The sequence below is a fragment of the Sinocyclocheilus rhinocerous genome, unplaced genomic scaffold, assembly GCF_001515625.1.
Source record: "Sinocyclocheilus rhinocerous isolate Xijiao unplaced genomic scaffold, SAMN03320098_v1.1 scaffold1549, whole genome shotgun sequence".
Lineage (NCBI taxonomy): Eukaryota > Metazoa > Chordata > Actinopteri > Cypriniformes > Cyprinidae > Sinocyclocheilus > Sinocyclocheilus rhinocerous.
The window spans coordinates 240,432-252,901 of record NW_015633205.1 but is presented as its reverse complement, the minus strand read 5'-3'; the positions used below and the strand labels follow the sequence as shown (position 1 = coordinate 252,901).

The window sequence follows — 12,470 nt, the reverse complement described above, 5'->3', positions numbered from 1 at the left end:
GCACGTTATGCTTTGCCCACTTTCTAAAATCCACATAAGTGGTAAGTGTGCACGTTATGCTTTGCCCACTTTTCTAAAATCCTGTATGGTAAGGGTTACGCGTTATTGATCTTGTTCAGCTCTACCCCGGGCCCAGGAGTCTGGCCCTAACAGGTAGTGACGTCATGGCTGTCGCTGGCCAACGAGTTGGTGTTTTTTCAATGTATGCTTCAGACACGGGTCACGACGAGGAGTTCCCCACAGCGACCCCTAGAGGACGCAGTGTCTCGTTCCCTACTCAGGGAACCATGGTTACATAAGTAACCTGAGACGTTTTCTTTCTTTTTGCCAGCTTGCATTTTGCCAACTGTGAAGGTGCTGGACTGATCCTGTGAAGGCACAAACTTCATCGTGTTACCAGGCAAACCAGTGATTTTAATTACCATCAATGGTAAAAAATGCATTATTCAGATGTATTATAGTCTGCTGTGGCATTGTGATTACAACTGCAGTTGTGTCAAAACCTATGGTATAGCACATGGTATTGTCATTAGCTGAAACCAAGACAGACTAATGCTTTTTGAATACAATTTACCTGAGACTAATTTTCCTAATTAATGCTGTTCAGTTGCTTTGACACAATCTGTATTGTTAAAAGCGCTATATAAATAAATAAAAGTGACAGACATCTTTTATTTTTGTCCTTCGCAAACAAACAAACGATCGTTAGCTGTTGCAAAGCAGTAACATTCTTTGCATCCTTCCAGCATGAAGTCCAATCAAAACAGCTGTTTGAAATTTAGCAAGTTAGACAAATGTAAACAATGTGATACTGATAATTTTTTGCACATAGCACTGGTGCTAGAGAGGTTGAAAGTTTTGTAGCACAGGCCAAACAGTTGTAGCACAAGTATAAAACGTCTGTTATCATGTCTGAAAACAAACACAAGTAATGGAGTTCATTACTTAAACAGGTATTAATGTTTAATAGCACACACAAAAAAAATACAAACCATCACAAAAATAGTTTTTAGAGAAAGTTTTTCTTTATTTGCTAAAAATGGAAGAGTGCAGAAACATAACACCTTTTTACACCTCAACATTACACATTATAGTAGAACAGATCTGTGGGAAGACATCACTAAATAAAACGCTAAATTTGCAAACTAGCAAACTAACCTATACCATGACACTCCTCTGAGACTAATGCTCTCAACAGTTGCATCTTTTTTTAGTTTAGTGCATAGTGCGTGTCACAGATCAAGCATGTCTGCTGGCCACTCTTGTGCGCTGTAACACGATACTATGATATTTCTTCAAAAGCAGATCAAAAGCAGAGACATTTTAATAGTCCACGATCAAAAATAATCATATCACACACCCCTAACTACCAAGTAGGCTGTAATCAATCTCACACACACAAAGAAGCACAACGAAATCACTTTACACTATTAAGTGGCTGTGTTATGAACATGCAAAACTGTATCGCACGCGTGCTACAGTGGTAAATTTATTCATCGCACAGACCAGTTTTTTCGTAGCATGTGCGACATATATGTCGCACTGTACAGTCCTGGGTAAATGTGTATTTATTATTTGTTTAATTTATTTTTTTTTGTTCCAAGGGCGTTTTGACTTGCATCAGCCACTATATGTTTGTCAAACGTGCCAGCATCAGTGGACCCCTGACTTGAAGGACCACCTTAGGAGTGGATATTGGCCAGCCTCTGTCACCAGTTCCACACTTTATACACTGGATCTCCTGAGCTCCTTTCAGCAACTCAAGGTCATCTCTCCGGGATTCTCCAGACAAGCCTTCGCAAAGCTGCTGGAGCATCGCACTAAGATTGGAGGAAGAGTAAGTGTAATTGTTTTACCATATTATGCAATTGCTTTCCATAAGCAGACATCATCACATATTCTATTTCATTTTATATATCTTCCAGTCTCGACATATCAACGGCGATACACTACAGCGCAGCTTCTTAGAGTTTTCATATGCTTCATTTGAGGAAAACCAGCTCTGCTGTGATGCTCCTTTCACCTGCTCAGCCTGCACGCCGGAAATGTTGGCTGTTTCAGCCGATGGAAACAGAAAGCTATATCGCTTTTGCCGAGACACAAGGTGGTCTTTTGTTTCAGTCTTTTAATTTATTTATTTATTTACTTTATATATTTATTGGATGCATTTCCTATTTTTCTTTCTTCCTCAGCTCTGATGATCCTGCCTTTTTTGAGGGGTTCTTTGTGGCTGAAGACATTGCGGTGTCTAGATTTGTGGAAACCATACAAGAAAGCAGTGAGAAATGCAAGTTTCAATCATAACTTGACCAAGTTGTTACAAAAAGAACCATATATGTGCGACCTTGATTTCCTCCCCACTTCAACTACTTCTGCCAACCAACTACTCCAAAATCAAATTGAGAGAAATGCCATTGCTTTTATTAGATTTGTTTGTCACGCAAGTGCCACATTCGGTAAATTCCCACTCACTTATGAGACGAGCGATCTGCGCTGACTCTCTCGCGTGCGTTCTGCACAGACTGTATAAAAACGATATTGGCCATACTTGGAGAAAGCTGCTAGTGTCCTTCCTGCTCTTCAGGATTTGACCACAATGAAACATTTCCTCAGTGTGATGCATGCTCGAGCCCATGCTACTAAGTGTGAAGTATGTATAATATTTTTGCATCATATGTACAATTGTAATGTTTACAAGCACATTAATAATGTGAAATTGAAGTGAAGGGCTACACTATACTATGTAGCTGTTTTTCATTCAATCATTTCTGGTACAGATTGTAAAGCCCTTTGAGGCAGATTGTGCCCATTCAATTAAATTGAATTTCTTTCACCATTTACTAATAGATTAAATGGAGTGGTAGGAACCAGGAAGGATCAGGGACAACCGCCGGTGAGGAGGTCGAACAAGTGAACAGCTACCTCTCACGTTGTGCCCTGACAAAGCATGTAATGTCTAAAGCAGGTAATCAGATTGTTTGCAATATTCTTGCCTATTTTTCTTAGATTAAGCATCATAATCTCATTATTTGCTTTAAACAGCACGGGTGGACATGTTTACATTGCATGCAATGGGGTGGAACCACAAAAAAAGTATCTCTCTACATCAGACACTTTCAACAAGATATGTGAAGGTAAGTCTCCTATTAATTGTTTTGTGTATCCTTTTGTTGTGTGCACTTGGCCTGTTTTTAATCGTACTAAGTCCTGATTATTGTATAACACTGTTTATCAGACTTGTCAGAGACTCCGGGATGAAACGGCAAGGCTTGCTGGACTAAAAACAGAGTTACTTTGCATAGATGAAGTGGTGTCACAGTGGCTTTCTGATGTGAAGGTATGGGCAGCTGGCGGTAAGCATGACCAGATAAAAGAAACAGCAAATATCCTTTTCCACTACTATCTGAAATTTTAAGTTTGATATTAAAGAGCAGCTAAAGATAATAGACTGATCATCTATGGGTTACAGCAAACTACATGTCACCATCAGATGTGTTGCCACATTTATGTTGGGTATTTCATTTTCCCTGCAGGAAGTGCACATACCAAGTTCAATGATGTTGGATTAAAAGGGGTTTTTATGTACAAATACAATTTCAAACACTGAAACAGTGTCATGTGGGGTTTGGGTTTTGTTTTTGTTTCATGTTCATGTCCATGTCTTTTATTTTGTAATTGTTTCCTGATGTTAGTGTCATGCTTCCCTTGCCTCATGTCTCTCTGCCTTGTGTATGTGTCATGTTCTGATTGGTTGTTTTAGTCATGTGTCTTGTTTCCCATTGGTTTGTTCTTGTCATGTGACCCTCTTGTCTGCTATAAGTTGCCCTCATGTTGCCATTGTCTCTCGTCGTGTATTGAACTTGTTTCCTATAAGTAGCCATCATGTTGCCATTGTCTGTCGTCGTGTATTGAAGTTGTAACCCGCTGTCGGTGAGTCTAGTCTGTTCATGTCAAGTCAAGTCTGTTCATGCCTCGTCAAGTAAAGTCTGTTCATGTCAAGTCAAGTCTCGGATTATTGTTTGGATCACCTGTAAATAAACTGCACTTGGGTTCTTCACTACGCTCGCCTTCATTGGACTGATTCGTTACAAACAGTTCTGAGTTGGGTAACACTTTATTTCGATAGTCCACTTTAGACATTCTATTAACAGTAAATAACTTTGCAACTACATGTCAACTAGCAGTTAGTAGAGTATTAGTAGACTGTCTGCTTAATATCTTCTAACACTTTCTTTGTCAACTCTACTAACCCTAAACCTACCCTAACAGTCTACTCTGAGAGTTAGTAGACATGTAGTTGCAAATTAATGAGAATTAGTTGACATGTAGTTGACATGTAGTTACAAAGTTACTTGTAGTTAATAGAATGTCTAAAGTGGACTATCGAAATAAAGTGTAACCCTGAGTTGTTTTAACATTGGATTTGCTTTCACTATTACTTCTACAGAGACACCAGATACATCTCATGCCAGCCAAGGCACCACACACAGAGGACTTCAGCAGTCAATTGAGGGGCTTTACATTAGTGTGAGACAGCGGAAACAAACCCTTTACCGTCAGAATGGTATAACTATAGAATATAATAGGTTGATATATTCAAGCTACTGTATGCATCCTACTCCACCAAAAAATGCATGTAATTAGCACATAATTTAGTAGCAGTTAAGCTTAATCATTGAATTATGTGCTTTAAATGTCCAGTCTGTAGGAATTAGTGGTAACTAGCATGAGGTTGTAGATTGCAACCAACCCCTCTCCCTTTCCAAGCTGTAGTAGAACTACTGTGGCAGATGAGAAAAAGTGAGTGGTCCTATCTAGAGCCAGTGTTTGTTTGTTTGTGGTCTACAGTAGGAACATGGTGGCCTCTGTGGAAGGGGACCGTATTTAGATAAAAACTGCCCATTCTAAAGTAATTAAAGCACAGCAATTCTTATTTTCAGGAATGTGTGTATCCCCTAAATGTTACACACTGGACCTTTGAGTTATGTTTGTAAATCTAAATTACAATTTTCACATACTTCAATTACTGCAACTTTGCTTTCATTTTTTTGGGTGCAATTTATCTTTCCTTATTGAACAGTGCTGTTACAAACCTCTACACGTGTACCTCCTGCCTGTCTTTCTAGACAGCAGCAATCTTCGTCACCGCCTTCGTAGGAAGCTGGCAGAAGACAAAAAAAATCCTTCTTCAGGAGATAGAGAATAGGGGTGGGCACTATACCGGTATGAAAGTGACTACCGGTATTATGTTGTTCCAGGATATGGATTTTTCTATACCGTGGATACCGTTATATATTCATGAATTCAAATTTTGCATTTATATAGTTTTGTTCAATTTGGTACGCTTTGCAAATTTTACCATAAATGATGATAAAGGGTCGAGGCTGATTGTTTTTGTCCTCTGTGTGCAACGCCGTACTACACCGGCATTAGTAATCAAACACATAGAGCATCGTAACAGACCAAATTAATAGAGAACAAATCGCCTACTCCAGTGGTTCCCAAACTGGGGGGTGCGGAGCTATGACAAGGGGGGCACGGCAAGGCTGAGGGATAGTGTTACGGAAGGAGACTCACACAGAGGGTTAGAGAGATACAATGATATTTATTTTCAGCAAGTGAAGCAGAGGGTACGGGCAGGTGAGTATAAAGCTAGTTCGGAAGTCCTTTGGGAAGATGAGAAGAGAATACTCTAGTATGGGGATTCCCAGGAGATCATGGAAGGGAGACAGAGGATAACACACACCTCAGACGATGAGTGACGGGGTATCCACGGAGCAAGGGACTGGAACGAACACTGGAGGAAACACTGGAGGAAACACAGGAGGTAAGTACAACTGGTAGGTAAGTCTTGAATCTTACGGATATCATAGAGAGAGAGTCCACTTCGTTGGAACGAGATGGAACACTGGAGTGGTGTGAGGTGTGTGCTTATGAATGGGAGCTGAGAGTGATTGTTAATCCGTGACAGGTGCGTGTGATCAGAACTCAGGTGATGGTGTTCGCTGTGATTGTGAGGTGGCTGAGCCTGGCCGATCTGTGACAGATAGTGTACAGTCAGCAGATTATTTTGCAAAACAAACCTCTGCAGGATGATAAAGACTACACTACGTAATGTCCCCGCTTATCATGCGGCCACTTGTCTGATAAGTAAATAATTGAGAGCAAAATATTAATTTGACATATTTTAATTACCTCAACATGACTAGCAGTACCCGCTTGAGCTCTCCATTATCAGTGGTAGAAGTTGTGGTTGTATCAATAACAGACCACTAGATGGCGCGATTGAAGAATCAGAGTTGTATTGCAGGCAGCCATGTAGAAATATAAATGAACGATGCATGGTTCTGCTCTAAGCATGAAAGTTACAAGTTTGTGAGAGGACTTCCAGTGCCAGGTAAATGTAGAGCAGATTATGAATATACTTAAGATTCACAAATACCAAAACAACGTGTCTACACCAGACGCGAGCGGCGCAATTTAACAAAAGCAAATAGAACCCAGTGATGTTCTCTGCTGTGGATGGGGCGCGACGTGACACGACAAATCCATGACAGTAAACTGATGCCCCGTTCCATTTCTGATGAACTCCAGCGCTCTGACACAAAGAACAATTTCAAATATTCTTAAGAGAATCGTAAAAAAATTATGTTAAAACATTCAAATAGATAATTTAAATTGACAATATTTCAGTGTTTACTGTATTTTAATAAATAAATGTAGCCTTGGTGAGCTTGGTCACCACTGATAAGCTACCACTAAATATTGTAGAAACCTACTTTGCTGTAAAGTTGCTTTGCAACGATTTGTATCGTGAAAAGTGCTATACAAATAAACTTGAATTGAATTGGTGAGCATAAGAGGCTTTCCAAAAAAAAATATTGAAAATATTTTTCTCTACAGAAGGGGGGCCCGGCAGGAAAAGTTTGGGAACCACTGGCCAACTCAAACACACAATATTTAATTTAATTTAATTTAATTTATACAGGCCTACCTCATGTTGCACATTTGCACTTTTTGAGAAAAACAATGGCACAATAAAAAAAAGAATTTTCAGGTCTATGTCCAATCCCTCACTTTTTCTAGTTATATAAGGTTAAAATATTTTGCCTGTATTTTTTTTTCTCATATTGCAATATAATATCGATATCACCTGGACAGTGTAAAATATTGTGTTATGAATTTTAGCTAATATCGCCCACCCCTAATAGAGAAATACAATGGTCTTTTACTAGACTCTGCGACTAATGGCACTTTTTCACTTCATGGTACGGCATGGTACGGCTCGGTACAGTTCACTTTTGGGTGGTTTTCCACTGGGTACAGTACCTGGTACTTTTTTTAGTACCACCTCGGTTGAGGTTCCAAGTGAACATGAGAGGCCGCTATAGCCGCCACATAGACTTTGAGCGTGGATGGGGAACGTCCCTTATCCAGCAGCTCTTGCAGATATGACAACACCTCTGTCAAATCAGAAGTATGAGGGTCTTTGCTGCGGTTTAGACACCAAGCGGAGAAAATATACCACTTTAAGGTATAGAGGCGTCTCGTAGACAGAGCTCTAGCCTCCGAAATTATGTTTAAGACTCGCTCTGGGAGGCTCGAAGGCTCCCGTCGAGTGGCCAGAGGTGCAGGGCCCATAGGTCAGGCTGAGGATGCCATATTGTCCTATTCGCTTGAGAGAGGAGATCCTATCTCAGCGGAACAGGCCAAGGGGCCGCTATCAATAGCTGAGTTAGCTCCGATAGCCACAGCTGGTTCATCCAAAGGGGGGCCACCAGGAGAACCCTGTGTTCTCGTTCCCTCACTCGCCTGATTACCTGTGGGATCAGAGCGATCTGGGGAAAAGCATAAAGAAGGAGGTTGGGCCAATCGTGGGCCAACGCGTCCCTGGTCTTTGAGAAATAGATTGGGCAGTGAGAGTTGTCTTCTAAGGCGAAAAGGTCCACCTCGGCCTCGCTGAACCGTCTGCGGATGGAGCGTCCACTCCCTTGAGGGGACCTTGCTCCTTGATAACATGTCCGCTCCTTGGTTCAATTTGCACGGTATATGCGCTGCTCTCAGCGAGCACGGGTTGAGCACATGGTGCCCTTTTAGGACTGGCAGGAAGAACTGACAGGCTCAACATACTGCTAGTATTTCCAGGCAGTTGGTGTGGAAGCCTTTTTCTGCCTTCGGCCAGTGGCCGAAAGTCTGTATGCCCTCGCACAGACTTCGCTAGACTTAATGCTCTCATAGCAGAGCAGTCAGCCCTCGTACGCGCTGCCTCAGCGTGGGCGTGGCCCAGACGCATCCAATTTGAAGCTGATAATAATCATTAGTGACAGCATTCTCTTTTAATCCGCCTAACGAGCCGCGAGCAAAGCAGAGCGAGACATGAACTCTCGTAGTAAGAGCGGTCTGTCTCAGCAGCGCAGCCTAAGCGTGGGCGTGACCCAGGCGAGAGGAGCGTTCAAATACAAAGCTGTCAGCGATATTGAATCATTGGTGACAGTGTTCTGCCCCAAACCGCCCAGGAGGATTGAGCCGCTCGACAATGAGGGGCGGCGATCCTCTCGTGTCAGATCAAAGACCTGCGTGGAGAGTGATGCAAGCGGGGGCCTTGCCGGCATTAAATCACTCAAGCCTGATCGATCATACCCGCGAGTTTGCCATTTCTGCCTCCGAGTAACTGGGAGGAGAGAAACACAAGAGCAGGGGATGCGGGGCTCAGCGACGCACACACAAATGCGAAGCTGCCCGCGTTTCGCTTTGATCTGCCTGGGAGGATTAAGCTGCTCGTATAACGAGGTGCACTGATTCCTTATGTGTAACACACACTGGCAGATTAAGCACGCATGATGTGTATAGAGGATTGCTCAAGTCTGATCGTTCAACCCGCGAGCTCGTCGTTGCTTCCTCCAAGGTAGCTGGGAGGAGAGAAACATGAGCGCGGGGAGGCGGGGCCACCTTCCACAAACGAACGGGGGCAGACTACTTTTGTGGTAAAAGCAGCCCGTGTCTGTGAGTGCAGCCATAGTGACACACACACAAATTTGAAGCTGTCAGCGGCAGCATCTGCTCCGATCTACTTAGGAGGATAGAGCTGCTCGATGTAAAGAGGGGCACTGATCCTTTTGTGTGAGACACGGATCGAAGCGCAGGGGGGAGAGCGAGTACTCAGGCTCTGTGTCGGCGTGAGATCGCTCAGACACGGTTGCTTAGTTCCCAGGCTTCGTCGTTTCTCTCTCCGAGGCTTGCTGAGAGAGGAGAAACCTGAGAGCGGGGCTGTTCAGTGAAAGGTGGACCGCGAGTGGAGAAAAGCGAGACTCATGCTCGAGTGAGCATTCTGTCTCAGTAAGCGCGTAGCTCACTGCCCTTCTGCGGCGGATCCGAGTGCAACGGCGAGAGAGCATGCAGGCACAGTGCCGGCATGAGATCAGTCAGACCGATTGCTTATTCCCTGACTCCGCTGTTTCCCTCTCCGAGGCTCGCTGAGAGAGGAGATACGGGAGAGCTGGGCTGCTTTCAGTGAAGGCGGTTCGCGAGTGGAGAAGAGCGAGACTCATGATCGAGTGAGCATTCCATCTCAGTGAGAGAGCAGTCTCTGCGTGGGGTCTGCCCAGACAGATGACGAACTCATTGCTCTTCTGCATCGTGCAAGTTTCCCTGCACGAGCCACACTCACAGCGTAACATTTGCAACAACGTCGCTAGAATTTGCTCTTTTAGGGCTTACCTGCTAGAAATAAGCTCTTTCAGAATCGCCGGATGGCGGCAGGGAAAATGGACCGGAACTGTTGCAACGCTGTAGCGGAGGAGAAGCAGGTCAGCTGTGCTGAGAGGTCTCGATTCCAGCTGCGAAGGCGTGTCAACGGCGAGCAGGCTTTCAGGATCAGCGATGAGCGTAGAGTCGTCGCTGAAGGAGAAAAAATCGGAGAATCCTGTGGCGAACGCCTGCTTATATAGCCAGACGCCCCGCCCAATCTGGCGGTCTTTGGCAGGGTTGGCGGGTTCATTTTTTAATACACTGCACGAACCACTGGCTGTGCAGTTTCACTGCGTGAATGAAAAAGGCTTCAGTTTAGGAGAAAAAGTTTTTTTTCCCATATGCGTCTAGCGGACACAGTACGAGTGTAGTATCGAAAGGGAACCCTGTCCATTTAAAGTATGAATTTCAAAAAAAAAAAAAAAAAGTCTCAGTCACAGAACTTGGATGGAGTAGAACAGTTATTGCTCTGTTTGCCATGGTAATTTGGCTTGCACATAATAAAAAGGGGACTATAGTTGTTCACTAAGGTAACAAGTCAGTAAGGCTTTAAAGTGTGTCACATTTGCTTGAGAGATTTGTTATACTGTGGCTGTTACATGAAAGCTGAAATAAACAAAATAATTTAGAACATTAGAATTTGTGTCCTGGTGTGTTACACGAGGTTAGCATAACATCAAGATTAAGCTTATTATTATCTCCTCCAGTCAACATAGAAAATCTAGCTGGTCAGCATCATCAAACACACATTTTTCTTGATGTAACTTCTTGAATGCTGCATTAATATGTAAGGAAAAGTGATAATCTTTTGCAAGTGTTTATCATCGTGTATTTGTGGTCTTTCTCAAAAATACAATTGAAAAAACACCAGATGTTTATTTATTGCTTAATTATTGACTGCAGGCTTAAAGAGTGATCAAACAAATTTGACAAGGTGCATAAATTGAAATAATTTAGTCTTTGGCAAGTAGACCTCATGGAGACGTCATTATTTGAAAAGTAGAAGAAAAATGCATGATATGAAAAGGAATATCCCCCCATGGAGTCTAGACACTGGTGGTGATGAAGGAGTCAATAGCAATGCTGAGATCTGGATGAATGTGGAGCTCAGCTCTTGATGAGCACAGTGGAAGGACTCCTGTGAGCTGAATTTGAGGATTGGAGGTGAATGGGGTGGAAGATCCGAAGATTTTTGTCGCATCGATTTGCCTGAAAATGACAACTGCCAGCAGCAGAGAGAGGAACAGCTTTAAACGTTTTTTTTTTGCATGTCTTAACAGTGGTCTGTGAGGTTAAGTTAACTTGAAAAGCACAGACAACAGAACATGAAATCAAGCTATATGTCAACTGTAATAAAATAATATATAGTGCAATGTATAATCATGAAATATAAAACATGTTTCCGAATAACATCTGAAAAGAAAATTGAGTTGGATTAAGTAAATATCTATTTAATCCTACTTGAGACTAAACTCCATCCCCTGGTTTCACAGACAAGGCTTAAGCCTAGTCATAGACTAAAATGTAAGTTTGAGCTGTTTCAAATGAAAGAAACTTGCACTGACTGATCTTAAATAATATCAGTGCCTTTGTTTTGTCTCAAGTAGCACACCAGTAATGTTTTTTTCTAAAGCACGTTTATAAAAATTACTTAAATGTCCTAATGGCCTAATCCTGGCTTAGGCTAAGCCCTGTCTATGAAACCGGGCCCATGTGTCACATTTATTGGGGATTTTCACCTTTTCACCACTACAGAAAGATGAGAGATGACTTCAAAAGCAGCGCAGAAACAATGCAATAAACAGGCAGAAACCGAAATGTAGTTCAAATTCTGCATTTTATTTCTTCTCATTAATTTGAAGAGAATCATTTGGCTGCCAGGAATGGGCCCACTCCTTGCCACTAAAAACAGAAGGGATTTTTTTTAAATGTACTGGGTGTTTCCAATAAACAAACATTTTAACAAGTGTGAAGCACACATCATTACAGAACATGTATTTTATAAGCATAACAGTTTCATTTTCCATCTATGAAGGACCACCACCATTTGCGAAACAAAACAGATTAATAAAAATTTATTGTTGCAAAAACAAAACAATCAAACAAAAAATATTAAGAAAGATAAAGTAAATTAATAATGCCTGCATTCATTGATAAAGCAGAAAAACAGAAGAATACATACCATATTGGACATAGTCAACCAAAATTTCTGGTGCATGACCAGTCTCAAGGATACAAGTACATCTCCAGACATCTTAATGTTCCTGTTTCCACTGTGCACAACACTGTGAAGAAGTTTACAGCCCATGGCACTGTTGCTAATATCCTTGGATGTGGACGAAAGAGAAAAATTGATGAAAGACTGCAACAAAGGATTGCTCAAAGAGTGGATAAAGAACCTTGGTCAACTTCCAAACAAATTGAAGCTGACCTGCAGGCACAGGGTACAACAGTAGGGCCTTTCACACCGCGGGAACCTTTTCATAGTACCAGAACTAATTGTGGAACTACCCACTTTTGGGCGTTTTCGCACCGCCGGAACTGGGTGCGATTTTAGTACCGGACTGCCTTTTTCGAGAACCAAATTAGCTCCTACTCCGGAGCAGGGTCTAACCAGCACAACTGGTACTAATCGTGACGCAAGTAGACACTGATTGGCCAAACGCGTATGAAAACGCCCTCACCCGCCATGATTTAAAACGCCGTGTAAACATACTGTAAAC

General features: G+C 42.3%; 1 protein-coding gene across 1 annotated transcript in view; it reads left to right on the top strand.

Moving 5' to 3' along the window:
* Positions 1-5,206, top strand: part of LOC107743944 (uncharacterized) — a 5,373-nt gene extending 167 nt beyond the window's left edge. Inside the window, exons 2-11 of the mRNA XM_016557405.1 lie at positions 377-430; positions 1,605-1,837; positions 1,926-2,104; positions 2,193-2,278; positions 2,428-2,456; positions 2,555-2,650; positions 2,848-2,949; positions 3,245-3,353; positions 4,448-4,564; positions 5,127-5,206. Of these exons, the coding sequence (XP_016412891.1) occupies positions 377-430; positions 1,605-1,837; positions 1,926-2,104; positions 2,193-2,278; positions 2,428-2,456; positions 2,555-2,650; positions 2,848-2,949; positions 3,245-3,353; positions 4,448-4,564; positions 5,127-5,206 (1,085 nt within the window). The remainder of the gene's footprint in view (positions 1-376; positions 431-1,604; positions 1,838-1,925; positions 2,105-2,192; positions 2,279-2,427; positions 2,457-2,554; positions 2,651-2,847; positions 2,950-3,244; positions 3,354-4,447; positions 4,565-5,126) is intronic.
* The last annotated feature ends 7,264 nt before the right edge of the window (positions 5,207-12,470 follow it).